Here is a 26,709-nt window from a genome sequence, read left to right as displayed (position 1 = left end):
GGACTTTTGTCCTCGGTCTCCACCGTCGCGCCGGCGCTCGCTCTGGCGCCGGAGTGGGAGTCTGCGAGGTTGTACAGGAGCTGGTCCCGCTTGCCGTCGGCCATGGCGGCAGCGGCGGCGGACGCTGAAGCTCACTTGGATCCGCGCTGGGCAGGTGAATGCTGGCTGGAGGATCTGTCTTTCTCCCTCGGCTGCGGCGAGAGGAGCTTGCAGTTCCTCACCCTGGCGATGGCCTCGGGGTTCAACCCCGGCCGATGCGCCACAAAGTCATAGGCTTCGCCGCCGGCGAGCCTTTTTGGAGGTCCACAAAGCTGCAGGACAGCGAGGGGGCCGCGCCAGGTTTGGGTTTGAGGTTCTTCGCCATCCCTTCTTCCGGTGGTTGCTCCGGCGACTTCTGAGACGGGCAGCGAGCGATGGTTGCTGCACCCTAGGGACCGTTTTGTAATTTCATTTTCTTTTGGGTGTCTTTGTGCAAGTGTGTGTGGACAGCTGGGTTTCGTCCTCTCTTGTACGCGTACGTGTCCGGTACAATCTGTTATGAATGAAATGGTACACGTATTGGCACTAAAAAAAAAATCTTTATCGAGAAAATGTTAGCGAACCAGGTTCACACCAGATCATCTGCAGCTTTCTGTCTCGTGTCAGCATTCTGCTTTGTGTTTTCTATTAGATAGATGCATCTTTTAATGCTGTTCCTATATTGGCAGTGATGTTGTCATGTTACTGTCCCGATTAACTGCAGTTAGGCTGGGCTCAAGAAAGACATAGCTCCACCCAAACCATGACAGAGTTTACACTTGGGAACGAAATCAAAATCGGGATCTCGTCTGGCCCAAGAAACCCAACTCCGCGTGGGTGGTCTGGTATCCCGTCTGGCCAACAAGCCCAACATCCTGACGTTCTTTGAACCCGTCGGCCAGACCCTAAGCTGGATGTTTAGTCACACTAGATGACCCGTTGCGCTATCGCGCAAATGGCAGAATCAACTCAGAATTTAAAACATAAGTTTTAACCTATCTTACAATTAAGAATAGACAAAGTTAAGTATGTACAAAATCACCGGTCGATACATAGGCTTTACTCTTATGACAATGTCAAAGAGCTTGATTTTCCTTCCAAATCAATTCATTCCAACAACAAAAAAAAATTACCAAACTGTAGCAACTTTTGCATCATTTGGCAAGATCTGCTCCTGACAACATAATCTACATGAGAAAAAAATGTCAAATAAGTTTTTAGTTTTAGTTCCTAACATTACTAACCCGGACTTTTGGCTCTCGAGGTGCTACACACTCACCCCAAAAATTGTAGTAATTTAAAAAAAGCTAAAAAAATGAATCTTCGTGGAAACAAAGGATGATCAAGTTAATACTCGTAAAAATAATGTTTGGAAAAGAAATAATTCCTATGATATTAAGGGCAAAAAAAAATATGACAAATATAAAGTGAATAGTATCTACAATACATGATCATTTTTTATTTCAAAAAGGTTTGATTTTTTAACCTTTTTATTTTATTTTTCCAAGTATGGGGGTGCGTAGCACCCGAGAGCCACAATGCATTTCTCCTAACATTCCTCGCTATTGACCTTCCTTCTAACACAAAAAATCTCTGGTGGAATAACACGATTATTGATGCAATGTCAGACCTAACTGATCAGTAGATGTACAATCCTGAAGGAACAAGAGAAACAAAACAATTGCTGAATGTACTAAGTAGATGGTTTCGTAATTGAACGGAGCAGGTTCAATTCCACAAAATGACTGATTCACAAACTATGGTAGGCAGAAACATAAATGGCATGTTTCAGCTTACCAATGTTGAAATAATATCACTATATCAATATTCTGAAAAAAAGGAAAGCAATAACAATCAACAAAGCTGAATTCAATGACAAAGGGGCACAACCGCACAACTGAGCAGCATACATGATTAGGTGATATCACCAAAAAAATCCAGAAGTCAACACAGAGACCAAGTTAGGGTGCTTGAGTTTTAGATGATTTTGAACAAACTCAGGAGCATGCAAAACTTTTGAACACCCCATGGCTCCACACCCATACTTCTATCCACGATTCTCATCCATAATTTTCTTCACATAGGGTTCTATAATTTCTGCATCAGTTCTGCACATAAAAGAGAAGAGATTTACAAATCTATGGCTTAATTTTAGATCGCTCAACTGTTACTATGAGAGATTTAAAGACTGCTAATTTACAAACATGGGGTGCAGCTCTAGTGTGTTAAAAAAGGGATTCTCTTTCAGTATGTTAAAAAATTACTGCTAACACAAGTTGCATTTTATGAAGAATTACTGAAGACAATTCTATATATTCCTTTAAAAAACATTAAATATACACTGCTATAGAACTATTAGCGCTAGATAGTGCTTGATCAGAAGATTCAGACAAAAAAGAGTCAAAGATCGCCCAGATAGAAGATGATATTCTCATACACAATCAGAGAGAGCAGAAGACTATGCATATGGTAGGGTATAATAAGTCATCTTAGCATAATTAATCTTGTTTCAAACCACAAGTAAAACTACAGGTTAAAAGAGAAACGAATTCTTAATGGATATGCCTTGTGGCTTTAAAACTTTCAGCAAACAGGAGCATCAAGTGGCTTTTAAAATTCACAGCACATGATAATGTGATGAATTAAAATGTGTAGTGTAAGCAGTAAGTTGAGGCAGTATTGGCGTACATTTACCTTCCCATGTCACCGAAAATAATGGAGTAGTAGTATCTACAAGGAGGTGCTGTGAAGATTTAGGCTTGCCCTATATAACTTTTCCATTATATAGTAGTAGTATCTACAGGGGAAAAATTGCGTTGTCATAACAATAGTGATGGCAACTGAGATAACTATTTGGAACGCAAAATTTGTTCCGTACACACCGAAAGGGAAATGGGCTAAAATACAACCTCATCAATCCGGAGCTCTTTATACGTGCAACATCAATTCCCTTGTATACTCTTTGAAATGAACCATGCATTTAGCAGTACAAAGGAATTTAATCACTGGAAAGGTTAATTAAATTGACATCCTTGCCTTTTGTTAATGTGCAGGTTGCATACACAGATCAGATGCTAGTATATGGGCAACAAAAGGATATGAGACTGGGTTGTACCTTGTTTAACTGAAGAAGCCTGCGATTTTTCTCGGCAGCAGCAGCAAGCAGGAGCGGTGGCTGGCGGCTTCAGCTCGGGGAAGACGCGTCTTTTGCTCCGGCAGCAGTAGCTCCCCGTCGCCAGATAAACACTGTAGTACAGGCCCATAGGATAAACTGATCCTAAGGATGACGAGATGTCTGAACCAAGCATGTGGTGGGAAAACCTACAAGCAGTGAGGCCACCTCATCTTAGCCATGATCACATCCTGAGATACAAGAGAAAGAACACAACCACAAACTAACATCTCAAATCGAGATGAATCCTTCTAAAAATCAAGAAATAGGAGAGGCGAAGGGGCGGTGTTGATTGCCTACCTTGCCCCTGTGAGACCACCAAGCCCTGCCATGAGTTGGAAGAAGCTCAGCTCAGAAGGGGTGAGGAGGGAGATGTGCTCATCTTCGTGAGGGACAGAGCCGGGCCAACATAGCCCCTCCCTGATCCTCCAACTCTGTCGCTGCACCGCTTCTCTAGCTCCCTCCTCCCTGCTCGACCTCCAGAACCACCTATCTCTCCCGTACAGAAACTGATATAGTCTAGACATCAATCAGTCTAAACACATGAAAAATAAAGTTGGAAGGGATGGGAAATGGCAGCCCATGTGAACTAATTACCTGGCTGATATATTTTTGATGCTGATATATTCTAGGCTGCAACATAAATTTAAGAAGTTGATATGCTCCAGTATACTGTACTTGATAATCTGCAGAGTCCAACATTACCATTTGTCTTAATATGCAGCAGAAGGGAAGAAAAACGCATGAAAATAGCAGAAGGTATTTCAAGGACATGAGACACTACTTAGAGGACAACTAAGAAAATGATATCGACCAGCATGTAGTACAGAAACCAAGTATTCTCTTGATATAGACCAGACAAATATAGAAAGAAGCAGACAATAGATGCAGCGAAGCCACATAGTCAAGAGAGAATAATGGTATCTTTGCCATCTTTACTCGCATTAAAAAGGAAGATAAAGATGGGAATCCTACTCGATCCAAATATCAAGAATACTTTCAGCTGAGCAAGTATATTGGACAACCAACTAAGAGCATCAACAAATCAAGCAATTCACTGACAGAAAAGAGAGAGCGGTGTAGTACAACTCCAACATAAAGACGCCAATGGGAAAATTGGGGAGCCCAGTTGTTGCTGTGAACATCGCTAAAAAAATGGCTCTGGAAAAAGGAGCCTGTTTCTTTTCCAACCAACTTTGGTAGGACAACAGATTAATTGAAAATTATTAGGTATCACAACCTTTCTACTAAATCAACAAAACAGACGTGCATGTACCTAGCAGGGTAAAATTCCCTTTTCCCGCGGATCAATATAACAAAGGCAGCAAGAAGTAGATGCATGAAGTCAATGTTACTCTCCGGCATGAAAATGAATAAGCATTAACTAATACATGATTACTTACAATAGTGAAGGAGCGAATTGAACCTGCGGCAAGGCGAGCTCATCAGAAGGTTAAATGTGCCAATTTGAGCTCCTTGCATGGAAGATGAGAAGAGGAAAACTGACATGCATACAGTTTGAAGTGCCACCATGTGCAAACGTCCTCCATATTAATGATTTCAGGGACTGTTACTCAATACAAATCTGAATGCAAAAAGATACAATTGGCGGTCAGCTTATTTGACTCTTTGAAATACTCCTTATATGCCACCTAGGAAAATCCATCTCTTAAAATAACCACACATGCCAATGTCACTCATGAAACTATATGCGGCCTTATTACTGTTGCAACACGTCAACATACGAAAGAGGATATCAGGTTACCAATATCTAAAAAATTAGACAAACATGTAAGTGATAGGAAGAATCAATCTTGGCCCACTGACAGAGCATACCAAAGAAACAAGATGTAACAAAACTGCTTGCACTTCTCAACCCATGGAGAAAAGACCTAAAACAGTATTAAAGTGCATATACAAAGTAAGAGCATGTAGGATTACAATATGTTTGCACGGACTGATAGAGCAGCGAGCAAGTGAATAAACTTTCCAACCTTCTCAATACACTCAAGCTCTTCTTCGTAATCTTCTTCAGTACATTCCAGCTTCTCAAACCGTGCTGCTGCAAGTATTATTATCAGGTTTTGCACAACACATAGTTAAGAATATAGACAACACAAATTAGAGACATCATCATCACTCACCAAACTTTTCTGGGTTAACACAAATATTGTCTACTGTTGGTGCAGAATATAGGCCACCAACTGAATGTTGTAACTGTCGTTGATTCTGAACTGACAGTCGGTTCCCCTGAAAGTGTCACCATTGATCGCGTAGGGTTAAATCTTACAGTTTTACATATGAAATCAGTGGAGCAGAAATATAAAAACTACAGGATCATAAACTGCAGGCCTCCTTCCCCGTGCCAGCATCATGTCTACTAAAAATATTTGGCCCTGCAGGCTTTCATGAAAGAAGATGAAATCAGGTGAAAGACATGCTCAATGACAAATCTCAGAAATAATCATCATATTTCGTGAAAAAAAAAGATAGAGCTAGGCCACAATTGGTAAAAATGTCACTGGTAAGAGACACAGGAGAGCAACGAGGAAGTGGCAGCTGGGGGAGAAGGAGAAAAACGGACGAGGTAGGCGGAGCTACCCACCATTAGAGTTGCCCTTGAGGAGGACGCTCGTGTCTGGTCTTCTTCCCCGATTGACATGCCTCCATCAACATTCTGCGCCTGACAACATAATCTACATGAAAAAAAACTGTCAAATATGTTCAGTCCTATAACTGGATTTTTTAAAGTCATGCAACTGAACTATAGAGGATTTTTTGCGGGATAAGTGAAACATTTATTTGGAAATGCAACTGAACATAGATTACCAAAAGTAAATTAATCTGTAGCCTGTTTCAAATTCTTATGGACACTCAATAACCTGAATACACAATCAAACTCTACATAGAGGAAATTCTGTTTAGTAGGGGAAAAATAGCACATAAGCTGCTGAACATTCACCAAGATATACATGATAAAAGAGGAGAAAAATAAGACGAGTAAACCACATGGTACCTATGCGTCGCTGACACCAGGAAACATGTCTCAAATAGACTAAAACAAGGAAACGACCGTCAATGCATGAAAAAGGAACGATTCAAAATACAATATAGATGTGGACATAACAGTACATTCTCTAATCTCTAATGTTGTAAAATGGCAACCCGGATGCACCCACAAGCCAGACAACCGCCGGTGGTAGTTGCCTTCCCCGCCCTATTTTTCAATTTTTCAGGATGTGCGCCTTGGCGCACGACCCCGCTGAATCAGCACATAATAACGAACTATGAACCCCCAGGAATCAGCAAAAGAGAAATTCCCATGGCTGCACAAGAGTGCTCTTACCTGGTTGCATATAGGCAAACCATTATATTAAAACGAGCCGGTATGAATTTCACAGGAGAACTACTAAAATAAGCTGACTATTTAATATTTATACCAGTGGCAGTTCTTAATCTGTTGATCAGAACACCAGACAGTCTAGGAATACACAAATGACACAAGAAAAATATAATAAGGGGGCCTAGTTACTGGGATGTATCTAGTAGCCAGCAGAAGATGATAGTACCATGTAGCAGACTTGCGGTAAATAAATTGAATAGCATATGCTTTGAGATGGTACTCGTGCTTGCAACTCTTGATATAGGTAACATCGCAAAAACACAATAAAATCAAATTCTGCGGCACTTACAGGCTACACTTCTTAGAATGATGATGTTCAGGATATAAATACATGCTTCTCAGATGACACAACAAGTATTGAATATAATCAGCACATGGCGGGAGAAATAAGAACACCAATTTCCAATAAGCAAAGGGCAGCATGAAGTGTTGCAACAATTCAGAAATCCAAACAACTACAACCAATTAAAGCTTTACCCTATGAACTACAATAACTGATATGCTTTCCTTGAACCTGCAAGCATATACCAGTATGCATATAAACCATTGCTATTTTTTTCTGATAAAAAATAAATCTGCCTGCATAGAGGAGAGAAAACATATAGATGTACCTTACTGCCTTGGTGGTGCTTGGATTCACACAATAGGGTAGGCACAAACCCAAACAGCCTGCTTCAACGTAACAAACTGACAACCAATAAAAGCCTGAAGATCTTGAGGAAATGATCAGAGAAAGCAAGGGTAACTGCTGAATATTAGTTGATGGGAGCCAAAATAGGATCACTGTCCCAATATTCTAAAAAGAGGAAAGAAAAACAATCAACATATCTAAATTCAGAGACACAACTTAGTATACATGGTAAAATCACAAAAAAAATCCAGACCGTAGAAACAAGAAATACCAGAAGATTGATGCAAAGGATCATTTGTTGGCCAACTTTACTATGCTATTACTACTAAATATCATCCAATACATTCTGCTCTAGATGATTTACAACCTGCACTGCAAATTTAGTTATCTAATACCCACAAACTGTAACACATGCCTCATCTTATTACAGTTCGGCTCTCATAGCTTCTATGATTTACAACCTGATATGTGTTACAGTTCAGCTCTGATAGTTTCATCGAAACTAAAACACATGCCTCGTCTTATTTCCTCCAGGTACAGAATGCTAGACCTCAAACATCCAACGTAACGAACCGCGATTTCTCTAAAATTAGATGTGGACCTTATCTCCTGCAGCAAAAGATCGTTCAATTAGATGTGGATCTCATCTCCAGCAGCAAATATCTTTCAATTAGATATGGATCTCATCTCCAGCAGCAAAGATTGTTCAATGGCTAAAAGTGTAAAACAAACCCAACCAGATGGATTAAAAGAAGAAGGAGAGGGGATCCCGGGCGGCCGTAAGGAACGCCACTGAGCCTCGAGTCCTCCCCGAGTTGGCTCCTTGCAACCCAAGGTCGTGAAGGACAAGAAGAAGGGACACCCAACCCTAGTTGCGAAATCCAAATTAAATTAGAGGCGGAAATCCAGGGAGGGTGGAAGAAGGGAGAATAGGAGTTGTTGGTCACCTCCTTCCTCTCACATGCAGCTCCACACCACTCGCCGCTAGCCTCTCCGCCTCGGGTGGGGGCGTGGGGCGGCCGGTGCAGCTCGCTACGGGTCGGGTGGAGGCGCTTGCGCTGCTGCACCGCGGCACACCTGGCCTCCCGCAGCACGGTGACCCCCGTCCGCCGCCCGCTGCCGCGCCGCCTCCTCCCGCCCGACCTCGGCCAGGCGCGACTCCTCCTTCGCGTCCGCCGCGGCCAGCACCGCCGCAGCCGCCGCCGCATCCAGACGATGCCGTCACCGGCCCCGTGTCCAGCCCACTGGATGAGTAAATGGAAAAAAAAACTTTTTCTCTCCTAGCACCACTATTGTTGAAATTCTGTTCAGAGGCACATGTTCAGAGGCACAGTATACGGTAACAGAATAATTATTGGATCAGTTTTGTATCAGGCAGATTTTGGAGTTGAAAGGCAACAAGTGTAAGATCATATACAATTGAAACAATGGAATTTACAAAATAACCATGGACTCGGATTTGTTGCTGTTCAAATTGAAAAAATCTAACCTAAAGCTGCAAATTTTACTAAACACCAGTAGAATATATGCAATTTCAGTTCACTGACAAACCTCATCTCATTGCCCCTGCAGATTTACACAGCCAGAAACAACAAGGTATATTATAGGCATCAAGAAAAGAAATATCATTCTAAAAAAAAATAGCCCCTGCAGATTTACACAGCCATAAACAAGGTATATTATAGGCATCAAGAAAAGAAATATCGTTCTAAAAAAATCACTTTGAGAAAGGCTTCAAAAAACAGCTGGTGGTCAGACCTGCACCCATCAACGAACCTCTATCCATCCATGCTTAATTTATCTCAGATCTTCAGAAAGAATCACTAAATCAAGCTGAGATACTAAGGCTGTGTGGGCATCAGCTGTGTTCTATAAAGGGACTACCAAAAGTCAGAAAAATGAGCTCACATGGAGAGACTAATCAGCAGGGATAAAGAAGGGAACGACGACCAACCTTTTTTTGACGAGATCTGCAGCTCTTCTCTGCCTCAAGCTGTTCAGGGAGGAGCAGACAACAAACTGGAGAAGGAGATTTCGAGCTCCAGCCGGCTGTGAACGACCATCTCAAGCCGACGCGCCGCTGCCCTCCTCCGTGCGCGCTCCAACGGCCCACGACCGTGGCCGTCCCGTCGTGGATGCCTCCACGCCATCCGCGCACCTCGACCCCTCCTGCTCCTCCGTCGTCGCTAACTCGTCCGGCCGTCCGACGGGATCGAGCGAACCAGAGGAGGCGGCGGCTGATTCGGGAGGACGAGAGGAGGCACGGGATTGGAGGAGAGCCGGCCTGCAACCTCCACGACGTCGCCTTGACCGGAGATCTCGAGCCCCGGGATCGTGGGCGACTTTCTCCAAGCGACGAGCCGCTGCCCGCCCGCGTCGCCTTCTCCGGCCTGCCACCTCGGCCGTCCCCGTCCGGCTCCATTGATGGGAGAGGCGTGTCACCATTGGGAGGCGAAATCCGCCGCCCGCCACGATTTGGCCGGCCCTGACCCGGATCCCGCATGTCCTGTCCCGGATCCCGCCCGTCCTGCTCCGATTCCTGACCACGTCGTCGCCGCGGGCGGCGCCGTTGCCTGGAGCCTTCCGCTCCGGGCCCCGAGCCCCCGCTCGGCAACCTCCTCCGGCACCACCATGGTGACGGCGTCGCCCCATCTCCGGCCAGCACGGGGACGATGACGGACGGGAGCAGGTGAGAGGGGCGAGGAGGGACCGGGGGAGGAGAGGACGCACGCGATTGGGGACGGGAGGGAGGAGAATGGGCGGAGGAGAGGCGCGGGGCTCGAGGCCACGAAGGGATTGGTAGCTAGGGTTTTCACCGTATCTTGCGTTGCAAATATTTCTGAGGGACCGAGTATGAGCTATTCTGCTCTCTGTGGAGCGGGACCAACAACACATATGGGTCCATATGTCATCGAGCCTTTTACCCAGTTGGGAAGTGTCAAACACGGGGACAAATCCAACGGTGGTAATTCACTGCGGGGGTAAGATTTACTGTTGCATGCTGATTGGACGAATCAGATTTGTTTGCCTCTCTCAGGTGCCTCCAATGAGCGGGTAGTCTAGGGACATTTATAGGAGAAATACTGCTTTTGCTCAAAAAAAAAAAATCCCGTACTGCTTAGAGCAATTTCAATAGTATAGTAGCTTCTGGCTATAAACCAAGTGCCATATTATCTATAGCTAATATATACAATAGTGAGCTATAAAAATGTAGTACTTTATTAATGTATGGCACACGTTTCATTTTCACAAAGTGCTTAGGAGCACGTGCTAGAGCTGACTCTTGCATAAGAGTTCACTCTTCTTCTCTCTCCTCATCTCTCTCCTCCAACTAAACAATAATATACTATTTTAATCCTTATAGCCAGCTGACTAAAACTTATTATACTTGCTCTTATTAAGATAACAAAACACGTTGACAAATTCTTTATATAGGGCGTCTGGTGCTACCAAGAGAATTACTTACCTGGACGGGGCGATCAAGAAGATCCATGGCCTGGATTAGTGACCTCCATTGCAATTAGGAGGAGCACTAGTCCACCATCTCCTCCTGAAGGAGAATGGACGTCATAATTTGTGATAGAGGGGGCCCCTACCAATCTTCAATTCAAATTATTATTTTGAAACTGAACTGAATGTTCCCTAAATCTGAATTTGCTTAATGCAATTCTTCAGCTGAAGGTAAATAGGAGCAAGCAACGCAAAGCATGCTCAAGTAACCTTTAAGCTTTGGGCCAAGTAGTTTGACATTCATAGATGCATTGCAATTTTTGATGTTGAGAAGTTTATGACTGAGCAAAGGAGAATATACGTCATAATTTGTGATAAGAGGGGTACATGTTCGCGTCGCTCCTGCCAGCTGTAACTCAAATTGTTCTGAAAATGATTAATATTTACAAATTCGAATGTTTCCTAAATCTGAATGTGCTGAAGGTAAACACGAGCAAAGACTATAGGGAGCTACTGCAAAGCAGAGCAGGCCCTGGTCGCCCCTTGGCTTTGGGCCAAGCAGTTGGAGATTGATTTAAGCATACACGCTTGTCTCTGTGTGATTATTGTTATTTCTGATATAGTAGTAGACAGTTTATTATGAATTTGCACACGATATTTGTTTTCTATTGCAGAACGTTCTGGGTGTATCTTACCGAACTGCCTGGAAAGTCCTGGACGTCTCATACTGAAGTGACCGGGAGTTCTGCGTTTCAGTGCATTCGGGGAGCTTCTAGCTGACAGCTTTCGGCGCTTATTAAAGGTACCGACGCTCAGCATATCCATCGCTAACTGCAACTCGTTTACAAGAGGGAACATTGTCCTGCAACTTCTGAGAGAGCATGGCGCTGTCGTCGGAGCCGGAGCCGCCGTTCCGGCCGAGGGAGAAGATCTTGCAGAAGCAGCGGTACTTCCAGAGCGTCCACAGGCCGACTTACCTTAAAGGCCGCTACGACATCGTCACCTCCGTGGCCATCCCTCTCGCCCTGGCCGCCTCCAGCGTGTTCCTCGTTGTAAGTTGAACAACCACCATCCATGTAATTTACCGCGCTTCTTTCGTTTTGGTTAAGATAATGAGCTGATGTGGTCTGCGCTTGAATGCGCAGGGTCGCGGGATCTACAACATGTCTCACGGCATCGGAAAGAAGGAATGAAGGTTCAGGAGATCGACCAAAGCCCTTCTATCTGTAACATAGTGCCCTTGTGCAGGTCTACTACGTGATGAAAGCTTGTACAGTTGTACTATTTACATATCTTCGAGAAAAGATTTGTGCAGTTCAAGCCTGGATTACCAACGTACAAGACACTGCAGAACTTAGAATACTCAGATAAGACGGCTTGGAAGTTGGACGAGAAAAGATAGTACAGTACGTAGTAGTTCAGATGTAACATCAGGACTTCTAAAGAGTCAGAAGATGCTATAGCCTTTCGCCAGTAAATCCAGGGAGAGGCATACTTTGATGTTACATTATACTCTCGTTTACACTTTACAGATTGTTGCATCTACAGTACCTCTCTTAGGTTGTGATGGAAGCTATATGACCTTGTCAATGCGGGTATATCAACCACTGTGGATTTTGAAACTTCTGAATATTCCAACGCTTGAGCTAGTGTTAACCTACGATTCGTCCACATCTTCTGCCCACTCCTTCATCCGCTCGTCTCCTGCCTTTCTACTTGACTGGCTAGGCAACAGTTTTGCATACTCACCTGCAAATTGGACAGGCAGCAACAAATTTTGTATTAGTTCAACACAAGAACGGAAACATGAGTCACTGTACGAGTGTCCATTTAAGCAATACGGGGGGGGGGGAACCATGATGATTAGAAAATCCTTTCTCCAGTTACTGAAAAACTAGGGTTTACAATGCAATCCAGTCCACTAACCTAAGATTTAGTCACAATGGGAAGTATCATACACTAGTATCATGCACATGATACTAGTTTATGATACTACCCCACAATACATATTATCATAAGATAGTATCATAGTATCATCACATTTAATGTTTTGTAGAATCTCAATGCAAATTTGTGTACATGATGTATTTGCCACTAAGTTTTCTAGTTTTACGTGCTATGATACGGTATCATATTATGATACCACTCCCATTTCTCACGTCATTAATTGGTGCGTCACATCAGATTTTTGCCAGCATGACATGCATGATACTACTTATGATACTCATATTGGGGCTAGTCTAAACAGGTAAGCAGATTTGATTGATGTTATTATATAGGTTACATCTTTAAGGTTAGATGCGGATCATCTGCACATCTTTATTTCGAGCCAGCAGTCAGATTTATGTTTTAAATGGATAGTTGCATCTGCTAAGTTGGATAAGTGGGTCGTTTGGAGGTTAGGGTTAGTCACTGTCTAGCGAATTTCGCTAGAATAGAGCGCCATGTTAGATTAGGAATCGACTAGGGTAGATCCTATGCGGGTAGGTGCTATCTCTGACTGTGTGTTGCGCGCGCGCGAGAGAGAGAGATCGAGAGAGACAGAGAGGCGTACCTTCTCCCTATGAGGAGGAACCAGAGGGCGTCGACATCGTGGCGATGGCGGTGGCGTGGGTGAGGTAGCGGCGGCGGTGGTGGAGCTTTCCGTCGGCACGAGCTAACCCTAGATCGGTAGGGATGTGGGTGGAGTGTGAGGCACGCACGGCGAAACTCGTACCGCCTTTACTCATGATGTGATTGAAGCTATATAACCCTATTTTTGGCGGTTAAACCCGTAAGAAAAGAAGTTGGTTGAAAGAAAAAAATCAGCATGACCTGCATTGTGTCAGCGTGGCTTACCTAGAGACAACTAGATCTATTCCAAGTGCTCACTGCTCTGATACACTTGTTGAGTCTTTGCTTGGTAACATGATTAAACATGAGGTAGTCATTAGAGATTTATTGGTAGATTTGGGTTGACGATATTAATTAATTACACTGATTTGGAGGAGTTTATTCGACCGATTGGATATTGGAGATGTTGATCAGACAACATAACTCATACCAGATCAGCATCAAGCAAATTAGGCCATTGGGGTCAGAAAAAAGAGTGTATCCGGCTTGAACCATGGTATTAAAATGTTGGCACTTTGAACCACATTTTGCATCCATAATTTCACGTTGAAGTTTAAACCACACCTTGCCAATTGAGGATATCTAATATGTCAGCCTCGTTCGGCATGTCTATAACTACAGAAGCATATCACTGTTATTTTATTTTATTTTATTTATTTAACGAACAGAGGTTTATACCAGATCATTGTTTTTTTCATTGAACAGAGGCTCACATCAGATAATCAGCAGCTATTTGTCTTCAGTAAACAGTGTTTTTGTTAGATAGAAGCAGCTGCTAAGTTGGATTGTGGTGTACTGCACTGGTGTGGCTGTCCCATCGAACTGCGGTTAGGCTGGGCTCAAGAAAAGGAGATTTCCAGGAAAAAAAAGAGACAAATTTGCACTTCGTATCAGAACCCAAATCGGCTGTTTTTCTTTTTACAGAAACAAAATCGGGTTGCTTCTTCGAGCCTCAACGAGTCTCTCCCAACTACTCCGCATGAGTGGCATGACATCCCGTTTGGCCCAAGAGGCCCAGCTCGCGGACGTTCTTTCAGCCCGTCAACACGCACCTGGGAGGCAACACGCTCGATCGACCTGAACCGGATGTTTAGTCCCATACTGCTTATTAACAGAGGGAGAGACGCCGGAGGATCCTTTATATTGGGCACCTGGTGCTACCCTAGAACTTACTTACCTGGACGGGGTCAATGGGTGATCAAGAAGATCCATGGCCTGGATTAGTGGCCTCCATTGCACATAGGAGGAGCACTAGTGCACCATCTCCTCTTGAAGGAGAATGGACGTCATAATTTGTGATAGGGGGGTACGCGTTCGCGCGGCCCCTACCAATTTTAAACTTAAAATAGTTGAATATTGTTTTAGTTATATAATTGAAATACGGAGTATTTAATATCTAGAAACAAATCTGTTCGGATTAGAAAATCTTTGTGTCGTTCAGTTGAATCTGGAAATTCAGATTCTGACATCCGGGCATTGTCTGCTCTAAACTCAGTCTGGTGTTTACATGGCACGTTCTAAGTTTGGAAAGTTTATGAATCTGAAGCTCTGAACACGATAGTTGCTTAACTTTGTCGAAGGCCGTTCAACATTCTGATGAGGAAATGACTGAGATTCTGCTCAGTGTCTATTCAGGATGCAGACGTTCAGCAAATTTATAGCTGCAGATTTTTTGCAAACGACAACACCGGTTGCTTGCCCTCGGTACTCCTTCCTTTTGGGGCAATAAACCTTACTGCAGCTTCTGAGAGAGCATATGCAAGCTAATACGGGATCTTCAAAGATCTGATTCTATTTCATAACCTTTTGTCTCTCTCCTAAGGGATCCAATCAGAAGGAATTCCCTCACGCGTTCATGATAGTTGGTCGAGTTCCCGTTTCTTTTTTTGTTGAGTTTCGCCTCCCTCCTTTCATTCTCTCCATTCTGATTGATTCGCTTCTTCGCACAACCATCTGGTTCACCCCTTACTATAACCATCCCATTCAATCTTTTACACTTTTTTTTTTGAGAACTCATCACTTTATTGATCAAATAACATCAAGACAAAGTTTGTCGCGGATACAATCCGGGACAGAGACTCTAAAGAAACTAGTACCAAACGACTCTGCTCGACGAGCTATAGTATGTGCTGAATTATTACACAAACGACTAACATGACGAAACGTCACAGATGACAAGGAGTGGGCGAGGAATTTGATATCCTCGATCACTACACCAACCAGCGATCTGTCCCTCTCCGGGGCCTTAATCCGCTGGATAACCGCGAGGCAGTCGGATGCCAAGACGATCCTGTTCCATCCTTCATCACGAGCAAGGGAGACTGCACATCTGATGGCGTGTGCTTCAGCAATTTCAGGCGTCATGGTTTCATCAAGTAACTGGCTATGAGCAGCCAGAAATTCACCTTTGTGGTTTCTAACCACGACGCCGACCCCCGTCCGAGACGAAGCCGAGAACAATGCTGCATCCACGTTAATAACAATCGTACCTTCCGGTGGCGGAGACCAAGATGGAGTTGGGGCAGTGGCCTCACGCCTATGGTTGGTGCGGTGTTTGATGAGATGCAGCTGGATCATATCAATATAGGCAAGAATCTGCTCAGCCAAACTGTGAGGATGCTTGATAGGTTCATCATGTCGCGCTCCGTTCCTGGCATTCCAAATATGCCAAACCGTCACAGCTAGGATGATCACAGCTTGATCGCTCGCGCGATCCAAGAAGTCAAAAACCCAGGATTTGGTGGTGGTGAAGAGACTCCGGTGCAGCTTCAGGTGGGTTCTTGCTTTGACCCTTGACCACACCTCCTGGGCATAGTGGCAGAAGAGCAAGGTGTGCTCCACAGTTTCCTCCCTTCCACAGAAGAAGCACGCGCCAGCGGTAGGCACACGCCGTCGCAAAAGCTGATGGCCGCTAGGTAGACAGTCATGCGCGAAACGCCAGACAGTGATCTTCATCTTGCCCGGTGCCTTTGACTTCCAAAGTTTCTTCCACAGCGAGGATTCAGCAGTCATGTCAGACGGCAGACCACCTCCTGACTGACTCCTCTTTCGGATAAAGCGTTGCGTCCTTGCCAACATATAGGCCGATCGGACAGTATATATGCCGAGCCGAGCATGAGGCCATGACAAGAAGTCGTCTCCTCCATGGCGACTCACAGGAACTGCCAAGATCTTCGCAGCCGTCGTGTCATCGAAGAAATCCCTGACCACTTCCTCATTCCACGTGCAAGCCTCTTCATCCAACAACAGATCCACTGTCGCGTTTATCGGCAACGGGTTTAAGGTAGCAACCCGATCAGGGGAGACATCCGGGATCCAATTGTCATGCAAGATCTTTGTGTTCTTCCCATTACCAATGCCCCATCGAACTCCAGCCTGCACCAATTCTTTCCCAAACAAAATACTGCGCCAAGTATAGGAAGAAGAGCGTGGCTTAGTGGCATTCCAGAAATCTGTATCTGGAAAATAGCGCCCCTTGAGAACCCGGGCACAAAGAGAGTCAGGTTCAGTTAGGAGGCGCCATGCCTGCCGTCCTAGCATTGCCTGATTGAACAGCACCATATCGCGGAACCCCATCCCTCCAAGAGCTTTTGGCGCGGATAACCAGTCCCATGATTTCATGTGCATCTTCTTATGTCCATCCTCTATACCCCACCAGAAATTTGCAATCGCTTGTCTGATCGACGTGCAAGTCCCAACAGGCACTTGAAAGCAACTCATAGTATAGGTGGATATCGCTTGGATGACTGTTTTGATCAGCGTTTCCTTGCCTGATCGAGACAAAGGCCTATCTGAATAAGTATTCATACGTTTCCAAGATCTGTCAGATAGGAACCTGAATGTGCCCATAGGACATCTGCCTACCTCCGTTGGCAAACCAAGGTAGGATTCCTGGAGAGCCTCATTGCGGACACCCAAAAGATCCATTACGCCATTTTTGACCGCAGCTTCACAGTGGTTGCCAAAGAAGATTGTGGACTTGTCCAAATTGATTTTCTGCCCGGAACCATCATAGTATCGAGTAAGAGTGGACTGCAGGGCTTGTACACTCTGCTGGTCACTCCGGGTAAAAAAATATGCTATCATCCGCAAAGAGGAGGTGGGAGATCGTAGGGCCCTGACGGCCATTATGGATGCCCTGCAGCCTTCCCTCCAATTCCTGCTGCCGAAGGAGACAGGATAAACCCTCTGTGCATAATAGGAACAGGTAGGGGCTGATGGGATCCCCTTGCCTTATACCCCTGCTGGGTATCACCGAATTTGTGAGATCGCCATTAACTTTTACAGCATAGTGAACAGTAGTAACACACCTCATAACCGACTGAATCCAAGGAGGGGCGAAACCAAGCTTCTCAAGACAGTCGTGTAGGTAGCTCCACTCCACTCTATCATACGCTTTCATCATATCAATTTTCAGCGCAAAGAACGGCTTCTTCGCCTGTTGCTTTCTGATAGTATGGAGACACTCATAAGCAATCAACGCATTGTCTGTGATCTGTCTGCCAGGTACAAAAGCACTTTGGTGTTCAGAGATAATAACTGGGAGAATCAACTTCAGATGATTGGCCACTACTTTAGATGCAATTTTGTACAGCACGTTGCAAAGGCTAATGGGGCGAAAATTCTTCAAATTGTCAGGGTTAGATACCTTTGGGATGAGGACAATGACCGAGTCACAGAAACCCTCCGGTATAGCCTCCCCTTCCAAAAAACCTCTCACGGCATTGCACACTTCTTGCTCCAGTAAGTTCCAGTGGATTTGATAGAAAAGGGCCGGGAAACCATCCGGACCGGGAGCCTTAGTAGGACCCATCTGAAACAAAGTTGTTTTGATCTCTTCATTGGTATACGGTTTGCATAAGCTACTATTCATATCAGCAGTAACCTTACCATTTATAGAATCAATGATCGACTCCGTGGAATCACGTGGTTCAGATGAAAAGAGATTGCCATAGAAATTCTCCACCTGGACCTTGATCTCCGCGGTATCAGTACAGAGAGAGCCATCCTCCCTAACCAGAGCTTTGATTTTATTCGTACGCCTCCTGGCCGAAGCCCTCGCATGAAAGAAAGAAGTGTTGCGGTCACCCTCCTTGAGCCAGTCAACTCGGGATCGCTGCTTTGCCATCACCTCCTCTCTCTCAAAAAGCTCGCAGAGCTCGTGCTCCACCGCAACCGCCTCGTCCGAATTCACATTCCAGGGCGCCAAACGCAAATATTTCAAGCGTCTCTCTAGTTTACGAATTTTCCGGCCCACAGAGCCGAAAGTGTCCTTGCTCCACTGGCCCAACGAGGTCGCCACTCGGTGGAGTGTGGCCCAGGTGGACCGAAGTGAAAAGGGCCCCTGAGACCCATCCTTCCAGGCCTGTTCGAGCACCTGCATGTAATCAGGCGAGCGCAACCATGCCGCCTCAAATTTGAAACCCATCTGCACCGGCACAGGTTCAGGGTCATCGCTGAAGCTAAGCTGATGCATACTGCATAATGGTCAGAGGTGGTGGTTATGACATTTTCCACCATGCAATCATCAAAAATCTACGTGAATGAACCATTAGCTACTGCCCGATCTAGCCGGACCCTTACATTACGATCATTGTTCTGCTTGTTCGTCCACGTAAACATGGGGCCTGAGAAGCCCATGTCAGAAAGGGCACAATCATCCAAACACTCCTGGAATAACCGGATTTGCGTTTCTGAACGATCGTTAGAGCCATAATGCTCATCTTGACTAAGGACCTCATTGAAGTCACCACAGCAGATCCAAGGGCCAGACCACTGTGTACTCATTTGCCGCATCAGATCAAAGAACTCATGCCGCTTCTCCCTGCGAGGTTCACCATAGACAAACGTTGCCCGCCATTGAACTCCTGTTTTCGTCGATACGACCACATCGATGCAATTAGAATTGCTACCCTTCAGCTCAACAGAGAATGGCTGCTTCCAAAACAAAACAAGGCCACCACTTTGGCCCTCACTACTCACAGCAATACTTCCAGTGTAACCAAGGGACCACATAAATTTTTGGGCCCTCCTATCCTTCATCTTCGTTTCCGAGAGAAAAAGGATCATGGGTCGGTATTTCTTGACAAGCCACCGAAGCTCGCCCACTGTCGAGTCCGACCCAAGACCTCGACAGTTCCAGACTAGGAGACTCATTGCGTGTCGCGGGGCTGATCCACGGCCGCCGCGAGATCCGCCGATCGATCAGATGCAACACCATTGTCACTTTTCTGTTTCTTGTTTGAGTCCCCACTACGCTCTTCCGTCTCCACCTCCGGCGAAGCCAGTAGGCCAACATCATCCTTCTGCTGGGCCACAATCGCTGTCGTATTCATGATCGCGAGGGCAGTTGGCGTTTTAACCACATAGGCTTGCTTTCGTTTTCTCCCGCCGGGGTGCTTACCACCAGTATTATCCTGCTCCTTGGCAGGCGCATTGGCCTTCCTCGCACGTGCTTTGCGAGCTTTGGCAGGGGATGAAACCTCTCCATCCTTCTTAGCCGTTGCCGACGGCTGATTACTAGACCCTTGGCCTGAAAGGGAGCCTTGGCCATATGAGGATCTCTGATCCTTCTTCCACTGTTCTGGAACACACACACGCTCGCTGCACCAAGGCAGCTTGCCATCCCCGTCTCGACTAGCGGGAGTTGGACAGACCAGAGAGGAGTGCCCAATCAGTCCACAGGAGAAACAGTACATAGGAGGCTTCTCATACCTGACATCAAAATACACAGTCTTCTTCAGGCTAGCAGACTCCACTGCCAGGCATCACATGAGAGGCTCTGAGATGTCAACATTTATCCGAACACGCAGATACTCTCCCCATGCTCTACCCTTCTCGTCGACCTCTACCTGCACCACCTCGCCGATGTTGCTAGCGAGCGGGGTGCCCCTCTCCTTATTCATGAGAGGAAACGGCAGGCCATAGATCCGCACCCACATTAGGAGCCGGTCGAAGATCACATCAGTAGGCTGAATACGTGGATCAAACTCTTTAAGAAGGATGGCATTCTTTCCCAGAAGCCACGGCGATCCATTGATCACCCTGCGCTTATCAGCCTCTGATTCAAATTCCGCTAGGAACAAGTTCGGCCCCATGGATCTCACAAACATACCTTTGGGATTACCCCATGCTGCTTTTAGGACTGATTTGATCAAATCAACATGAAGAGTATTGGGCGCCATAACCTTTCCAATGAGTGCCCACTCCGGGCCGATGAAGACATCCTGGCTAGAATCATCCAGGACGAACACCTTCGCCTCCTTGGTTGTGAGCTTGAGTCGGTCCATCATCGCCGCGACGCCGTCACTCGCGTCCGTCTCTGGCGCCGACGCCCCACCGCTCACCGCCTCCACAGGATTCTTCTGCGCGGTAGCACGATCCAGATTGGACCTCGCCCCCGCCAGCACACCGCCGTCCGCCACCACTGCCCTCTTATCCGCCATAGCAGCCCTTCCTCAGACCGATCCAATCGCCGCCAAGGGTGGGTAGCAAAGCTAGGTTTGCCCCTTTATCACCCCGAACGGGAGAGAAGAGCCGGCACCGAGAGGAGCACCGCAACAGGAGGAGAAACAGCCACCGCGATCGCCAGAAACACAGGCGCGCCGTCGAGATCGATCTCGGGAGCACCAAACCAAGCCTCGAAACCCTAGGTTCGCCTTATCGCCAGAGCGGTAGGTAAACCCTAGGAAAACAGGCACCGCGATTGTTAGGTGAAGAGTATCTTCAATCTTTTACACTGATGTTTCATAATCGTGGTATAGTAGCGCTACTTCCAGACCATCCACAGTCCGACGTACCTCTAGGGCCTCAGTCTGTTCAGGATTCCGAACTCTTAGTGGCAACTGAACACGACTGCATGAGGAGTGCACTTGTCGCGAGACTACACGAGGGTATGTGCATACACGCGCAGGGGCGTTGGATCTATAACATGTCTCACGATCCAAGATCTATAAGATGTCTCACGATCCAATACCTTCTATCTGTAACATGGTGCCCTTGTACAGTTGTATGTACCTTAGCAAGATGAAAGGAATGCATGTGTTTAGACGTGTAGCTTGTGAACGAGCAAGCAGATGGTTGGCATCCACATCTGAGTTATCTTCAAGAAAAAGACTTTGCAGCCCCAGTTTAGTAGAAAGCTAAGAGGTTCAGCGTACAGGACATTAGTACATTACAGAAACATAGCATCCATCACAGTATCATGTCATATCAGAACATTTAAGATGAGAAGAGAGAGTGATACAGATCTAACAAAAGGATAGCTCAAGAGTCAGAAGATGCTATAGAATGTCCACCTCTATGCATCGATATGGATATGATGTACTAACATCCATGTATTCGACTTGCAAGGGTCCTCCCATTCGAAGATCATACTTTCGTAACTTACATTATATATGTGTGTTCACAGATTATTGCATATTAGTACCTTTCCTCAGGTTCTGATGCAAGCTATCTTTTTTTCTTTGCGAGGCTGATGGAAGCTATATGACCCTTCCGATACGGGTATCAACCACTGTAGGTTTTGAAAGTTCTGAAAACTCCAAAGCTTGAGCTAGTGTTAACCTACGATTCTTCCAAGCATCTTGTGCCCACTCCTTCATTCGTTCACCTTCTGCCTTTCTGTTGGACTGAATAAGCAACAATTCTGCATACTCACCTGCAAATCAACAAGTAATAACAAATTCAGTATTTGCTCAACACAAGAATGCGAGCGTGAGTCAGGGTAATAGCCTCACGGTAAGCAATAGCCAAATAAGCACCAACTGCTAGCAACAATGATGACTGCTTTCACTGTTTGCGGTTAGTAATACTCGGATTTTTCAGTACTTGGCAAATTAGCTTATAGTAACACAAACTAGTGCGGCGAAAAAGTATTTAGGCCCTGTCTCACAAATGCAGGATTTTTTCATAGGTACCATAACGATTAGAGAATCTGTTATTTCATCCTTCAGTTACTGAAAAATGAGGGTTCACAATGCAATCTTAATCTACTAACAAAAAACAGGTAGGCAGATTTGGATTCATATTGTTAAATCACATTTTCAAGGTTTAGCCATATCCAAACCCCATGGTCTCATTCAAATAGGACGTAAAGAAAAAAAACTGTAAAACATAAGCTACAATGAATCAATTGAGAAAAAAACTAAATTCAGTTGATTATGGCACCAATTTACAATCAATATGGCATCTATGATGTTAGATCAAGTAACTTGATTTTCTAATATTTGAAGTGTGTTCTGGAAGAATAATGCAGATAAGATTACATGATAAAGATTCAAAGAATAACCTCGAGCAAGGGAGATGATATCTCTCAAATCGACCTGACTTCTTGTGTCTGCAGAATATAGTTAGAAAACATTATCATCTTGCCCAACGGATTAAAAAGAACCAATAGCATAGGAGATCATTGTTTTACCCTCAGAATTGATGGCAGGTGCTTTCAATACTTCTAGGGCCTTCCTATATAGCCCCTGCAATCAGACAGCTAGTTAAATAAGCATAGACCATGTATAGATTATTCTCAGGGGTAAAAGATTACTCGCAAACTTCACCAAGCGGTAATAAATTAAGAAATACAAGAACTGATTTGAGAGAATAAGAATTGCCTCATCCTTAACTAATCAAGAATTAAGACCAAAGGAAGGTGAACATCAAAGTTTTCAAGATTGTGACACATAAAGCTGATATAAGAGTAAAGATTTACTGACCTCCTGAACCATTATCGAACTAGAACCTTCTGATTTTGCTTTCAGTTTGTACATTCTAGCTACACAGGTCAGTACAATACCAACCTTTGGGTGATTTGAACCTGCATAGATTACAATGTTACATGATAGTTAGCTCGGAGGTCAAATGCTTCAAATTTCTGATATTCATTAACAAGCTTCGCGTGCCAAACCAAATTGTTCTTCAGCCTTCTGAAGCGCCCTTGTGAGATAGTCCTCTGCCTCACCGAACTTGCTGTAAAATCACGATGTGAACGCCGTCAGTAAAGGCACAAGAGGCTAACAAGTTGCCATCCTAAAGGCAGTTCTCAAATTCATCAAACATTGGTGTTGGAAACCAACAAATTATGCCTTTAGAAATGGAAAAGAAACAAAAGACCATCGAAAGAATGACAGTATTGACTGCGAAGATTACCCAGATTGAGACAAAAGCTGGCCATATGAGCAAGTAGCACCCAGAGAAACCTCCTCTGGAGCCATGTTTCCAGCTGCTAACAAATTCCCGGACTTATCTTCTGTCTTAGCTGCCTCAAGAACCTTTTCATACATTTGTGTTGCCAAAGGAAAATCACCAGTGCAGTGCAGATATTCACCATATGTAAGGACAGCATTTTCTGTCACGAATACAAATAAGGTCCATGCCTCCACTAGTCACATGAAAAAAAAAAAGCTAATGTTTCACAGATGGTAATATATACCTGTTTGGTCATTGCCTACTCCAGCAAAGCTGTCCTTGGGCCCACCAAAGAGCGTCTGGGCTGATAAAGTTTAACAGTAAATCACTTTGGATAAATATCCCTTCTTATTGCCTATCAGTATATGCAGGAATGGAAAAGGAAAAAACAACCTGTATCTATCTCTCCATTTAAAAGAGCAGCAAGTCCTTTGATAGCATTAACCCGAAATTTCAGATGGTCCTGATCAGACCATTTTATTTCTTCATCTTTGACTGACAGATCAACTGAATCATTTGGGGACATCGAAGAGGATACATCCTGTGTTCAAATTAACCATGATGCTAAATTTATTTAGGGATGTGAAGAAGAACACTTGCTTGTAGTAACAAACCTGGCCTGCCTCCATGCGTAACCCCATTAGTGCTTCCCATGCAGCGACTGCACAATCAGTTACCAATATTGCATCAGAAATGTCATTCGAGAACATTGACCGAATTATATCCCTCCCTCCCCTCTTTTTATTTTATTTCTACATTATCTTCCTTGGGTGTGGATTTTTTTTTTTTGTTATGGCAGTTGATTCCTTGTACTATTTGACAGTGATAATGTAAACACCATCAGATTATCAGTAATGGCGTTTCTGAGTATCTATTAGTTATTCTTCACCTGCTTATGTTTGCTAAAATCAAAATATAAATCTGATACATTGCTTTAGAAATGTATACAACCAATTAGAAAAAAAAATTGGGAACTATAAGACTATAAGAGCACCTCTGAAAGCTGCAGAAGGAGCAACTTGCTGGGTTGCTTTGAGCTTTTCCATTGCGTCTTGGCGTCGTCCACTGCGCAGAGAAAATAAGCATAATGTTACTCACATCTACTACTCCACTGAGAAGGCCAAATTAGCAAAGGCTGTCCTCTTGCTGGGAGTCTAACCTCACTATGCTAAATGGAATAATAGTTTTCCATTTCAGTTTTCCACTATGGATAGCAACTCCATTAGCCAAGTTCTCAAACTAGATATATTGTACAGTATGCAACGTGCGCTTTGTTCACGGGACAAAAGACCCAAAATGCCGTGGCAACGCGGGCGGGGGGGGCGTACAAAATTACCCAAACTAGAGGAGCATCCAACCGAATCTACTCTCACAACTGAAGCCACCAGATCACAAAATCGGTAGCGCGGTGTTTCGTACCTCCGGTAGAGCAGCGTGGACATGGTGAGCATGAGCATCCCCACGGCCTCGGCGGCGCCCTCGGCCCCGCCCTGCAGGTTCGAGGCCCCCTGCTCCAGTATCCGCATTACCTCCTCTGCTTCACCAGGAGCAAACATCAGGTCAGCGCACGCGGCACGCGGGTGGAGCGAGCCGTCAAAACCTAACGCGCAGTGGTGCTACGGGAGGGGTGGAGGGGGGTGGACCTGGTGGGCTCTGACGACCGGCGCCGCCGAGGGCGTAGCGGACCATCTCCGCCGCCACCCTCTCCGGCTGCGTGTCGCCGACGGCGGCGTAGTGGCGGGCCCGCGGTGGCCGGAGCCTCGGGGCGGAGCGCGCCCTCGCGAGAGCCGATCGAATCGCGTTCATGGCCGCCGGCAGCTCTGGTGGAAGCGGCGGACGAGAAGGGTCTAGGAGCAAGTTGAAAAGCAACGTGTCAGGTTCGATGGAGCATAAACCCAGCGGAAGTCGTTAGCGGCGGAGCACGGTACAGGGAGATGACACGAGTTGGGCCTCCGTGGCATGTCGCCATGGTTGCTCCTTCCAACTTAATTTACTCCGTACTATGTTTGACCAAGTTTATAAAAAATTAACATCTACAACACAAAACAAGTTTTATTGGCATGTTTTCCTGTAGAACCGATCAAGAATATTGATTTATGATAAAAAGAAACTCTGACTAATTTGAAACAGATAGAATACTATAACATAGTAAAGCATCCTAAGAAATGTCATTTCATAGTTCATGTTGCACGATGTAGACCAAAAAGGTGTTCTTGTCATGAAAATCAATTACTCTATCCGTCTAAAAAAAGTTGGCTGACATCTACTTAAATCTCACACAACTTTCGTGATACATCTAAATAGTTAAACTCATGCAACTTTCGTGAGACAGAAGGAGTACATGGAAACATCCAACAAATAATATTGGACCCCAATCGCATGGCAATTGAGTGTGTGGACCAATGGTTATTTTTCATGTGGCATTGCTAAAACCTAGAGTTGTCGTCTGGCTATTGCGTGCTTGAAATAATTCTAGATATTTTTTGCATACCATATCCGTTGAGTCACCCATGAAGATAAATAAAGTTGAGATGGATTAATATTTTATGTGGTGATAGATAATATTTGCCATTCTTAACTTTGGGACAACGAAATAAAGATCTATTTGGAATAATACCATTTCATGCTGAAAATTTTGTCTTCTAAATAAAATTTAAACTAGGTACAAAAAATTGTATAAATATTACTTCCGTGAACACGTATGAGAAAAGGTTACACAAATGTAATACTATGGCCCTAAAAATTGTAAATGCACAAAATATGTGAGTATGTGTCATTAAAAAATTATAATTTCTTAACGTGTTTGGGTCAACTGAAACTTTCTACCAAATACTAGTTTTGTAGAGGATTTTATGTTAAAATGTATGAACTGCAATCTTACAAACAGAACAAAAACTTTTCAAAAGCCAAAATCCACCCAATTTTAGATGAGAAGGTTTCAAAGTAAATAGGTCTTACGAGCCAAGGAGTCAAGATGGAGAGCAAACAAAGCTATTCTTCTTATGGTCCTTTTTTCGCTTTCTCTAATCCTCTTGTAAACTCTCGAGTTCCCTTTTTCAAGTGCTTGATCTTTGTAGGAGAATATACATACTCTAAAACTCATCTAGGGTTGCATCCCTCTCGCTAGCGACGCTATCGGTCCGCTCCACCTCCGGTGGCCTTCAAGCCTTGGAGGCATGGCGAACCGCTGCTTCTTGCCGTCGGGAAGGTTTCAGTTCTTCGTTTAGTTTGTTTTCTATA

The 26,709-nt window shown here is 44.7% G+C and overlaps 3 protein-coding genes, 1 non-coding gene and 1 pseudogene across 22 annotated transcripts; 3 read left to right on the top strand and 2 right to left on the bottom strand.

The window, feature by feature from the left end:
• Positions 1–1,692: 1,692 nt before the first annotated feature.
• Positions 1,693–10,300, bottom strand: LOC127321980 (uncharacterized). 19 transcript variants are annotated; one of them, XR_007864474.1, is made up of 12 exons: positions 9,179–10,300; positions 7,205–7,833; positions 5,796–7,107; positions 5,335–5,593; positions 5,185–5,252; positions 5,027–5,082; positions 4,594–4,775; positions 3,788–3,876; positions 3,491–3,699; positions 3,134–3,339; positions 2,713–2,815; positions 1,693–2,126 (listed from the first exon to the last, which is right to left on the bottom strand). XR_007864474.1 is itself a non-coding variant. In XM_071822948.1 (11 exons), exons 6-11 carry the CDS (start codon positions 4,738–4,740, stop codon positions 2,107–2,109), a joined length of 600 nt encoding a protein of 199 aa, XP_071679049.1. In that variant the 5' UTR covers positions 4,741–4,775; positions 5,027–5,082; positions 5,185–5,252; positions 5,335–5,593; positions 5,796–7,107; positions 7,205–8,057; the 3' UTR covers positions 1,693–2,106. The 19 variants fall into 19 exon arrangements, 8 of the variants coding, with proteins under 8 accessions (XP_071679049.1, XP_071679054.1, XP_071679052.1 ...); XR_011747834.1 differs by lacking the exon at positions 9,179–10,300 and having other exon boundaries at positions 5,796–5,886; positions 6,020–7,107; positions 7,205–8,059; XR_011747845.1 differs by lacking the exon at positions 9,179–10,300 and having other exon boundaries at positions 5,335–5,440; positions 7,205–8,063.
• A 382-nt stretch (positions 10,301–10,682) lies between these two features.
• Positions 10,683–10,819, top strand: LOC127328014 (U1 spliceosomal RNA; annotated as a pseudogene).
• Positions 10,820–11,490: 671 nt separating this feature from the next.
• Positions 11,491–12,296, top strand: LOC127315535 (uncharacterized). Its single transcript, XM_051346040.2, has 2 exons — positions 11,491–11,726; positions 11,820–12,296. The coding sequence occupies exons 1-2, from the start codon at positions 11,556–11,558 to the stop codon at positions 11,865–11,867; spliced, it is 219 nt and encodes a 72-aa protein (XP_051202000.1). The 5' UTR covers positions 11,491–11,555; the 3' UTR covers positions 11,868–12,296.
• Positions 12,297–14,456: 2,160 nt separating this feature from the next.
• On the top strand, positions 14,457–14,615 carry LOC127327968 (U1 spliceosomal RNA). Its single transcript, XR_007868884.1, has one exon. It is a non-coding gene; the product is annotated as a U1 spliceosomal RNA (small nuclear RNA).
• Positions 14,616–21,436: 6,821 nt separating this feature from the next.
• LOC127321971 (uncharacterized) lies at positions 21,437–25,415 on the bottom strand. The gene is made up of 12 exons (XM_051350923.1): positions 25,113–25,415; positions 24,889–25,003; positions 24,464–24,534; positions 24,084–24,130; positions 23,863–24,010; positions 23,714–23,773; positions 23,431–23,629; positions 23,189–23,250; positions 22,998–23,098; positions 22,706–22,760; positions 22,577–22,624; positions 21,437–21,946 (listed from the first exon to the last, which is right to left on the bottom strand). The coding sequence occupies exons 1-12, from the start codon at positions 25,273–25,275 to the stop codon at positions 21,771–21,773; spliced, it is 1,245 nt and encodes a 414-aa protein (XP_051206883.1). The 5' UTR covers positions 25,276–25,415; the 3' UTR covers positions 21,437–21,770.
• Positions 25,416–26,709: the final 1,294 nt, after the last annotated feature.

This window comes from Lolium perenne, chromosome 1 (assembly GCF_019359855.2).
Source record: "Lolium perenne isolate Kyuss_39 chromosome 1, Kyuss_2.0, whole genome shotgun sequence".
NCBI lineage: Eukaryota > Viridiplantae > Streptophyta > Magnoliopsida > Poales > Poaceae > Lolium > Lolium perenne.
Note: the sequence above shows the minus strand (reverse complement) of the source record. Positions and strands in the feature narration are given on the sequence as shown.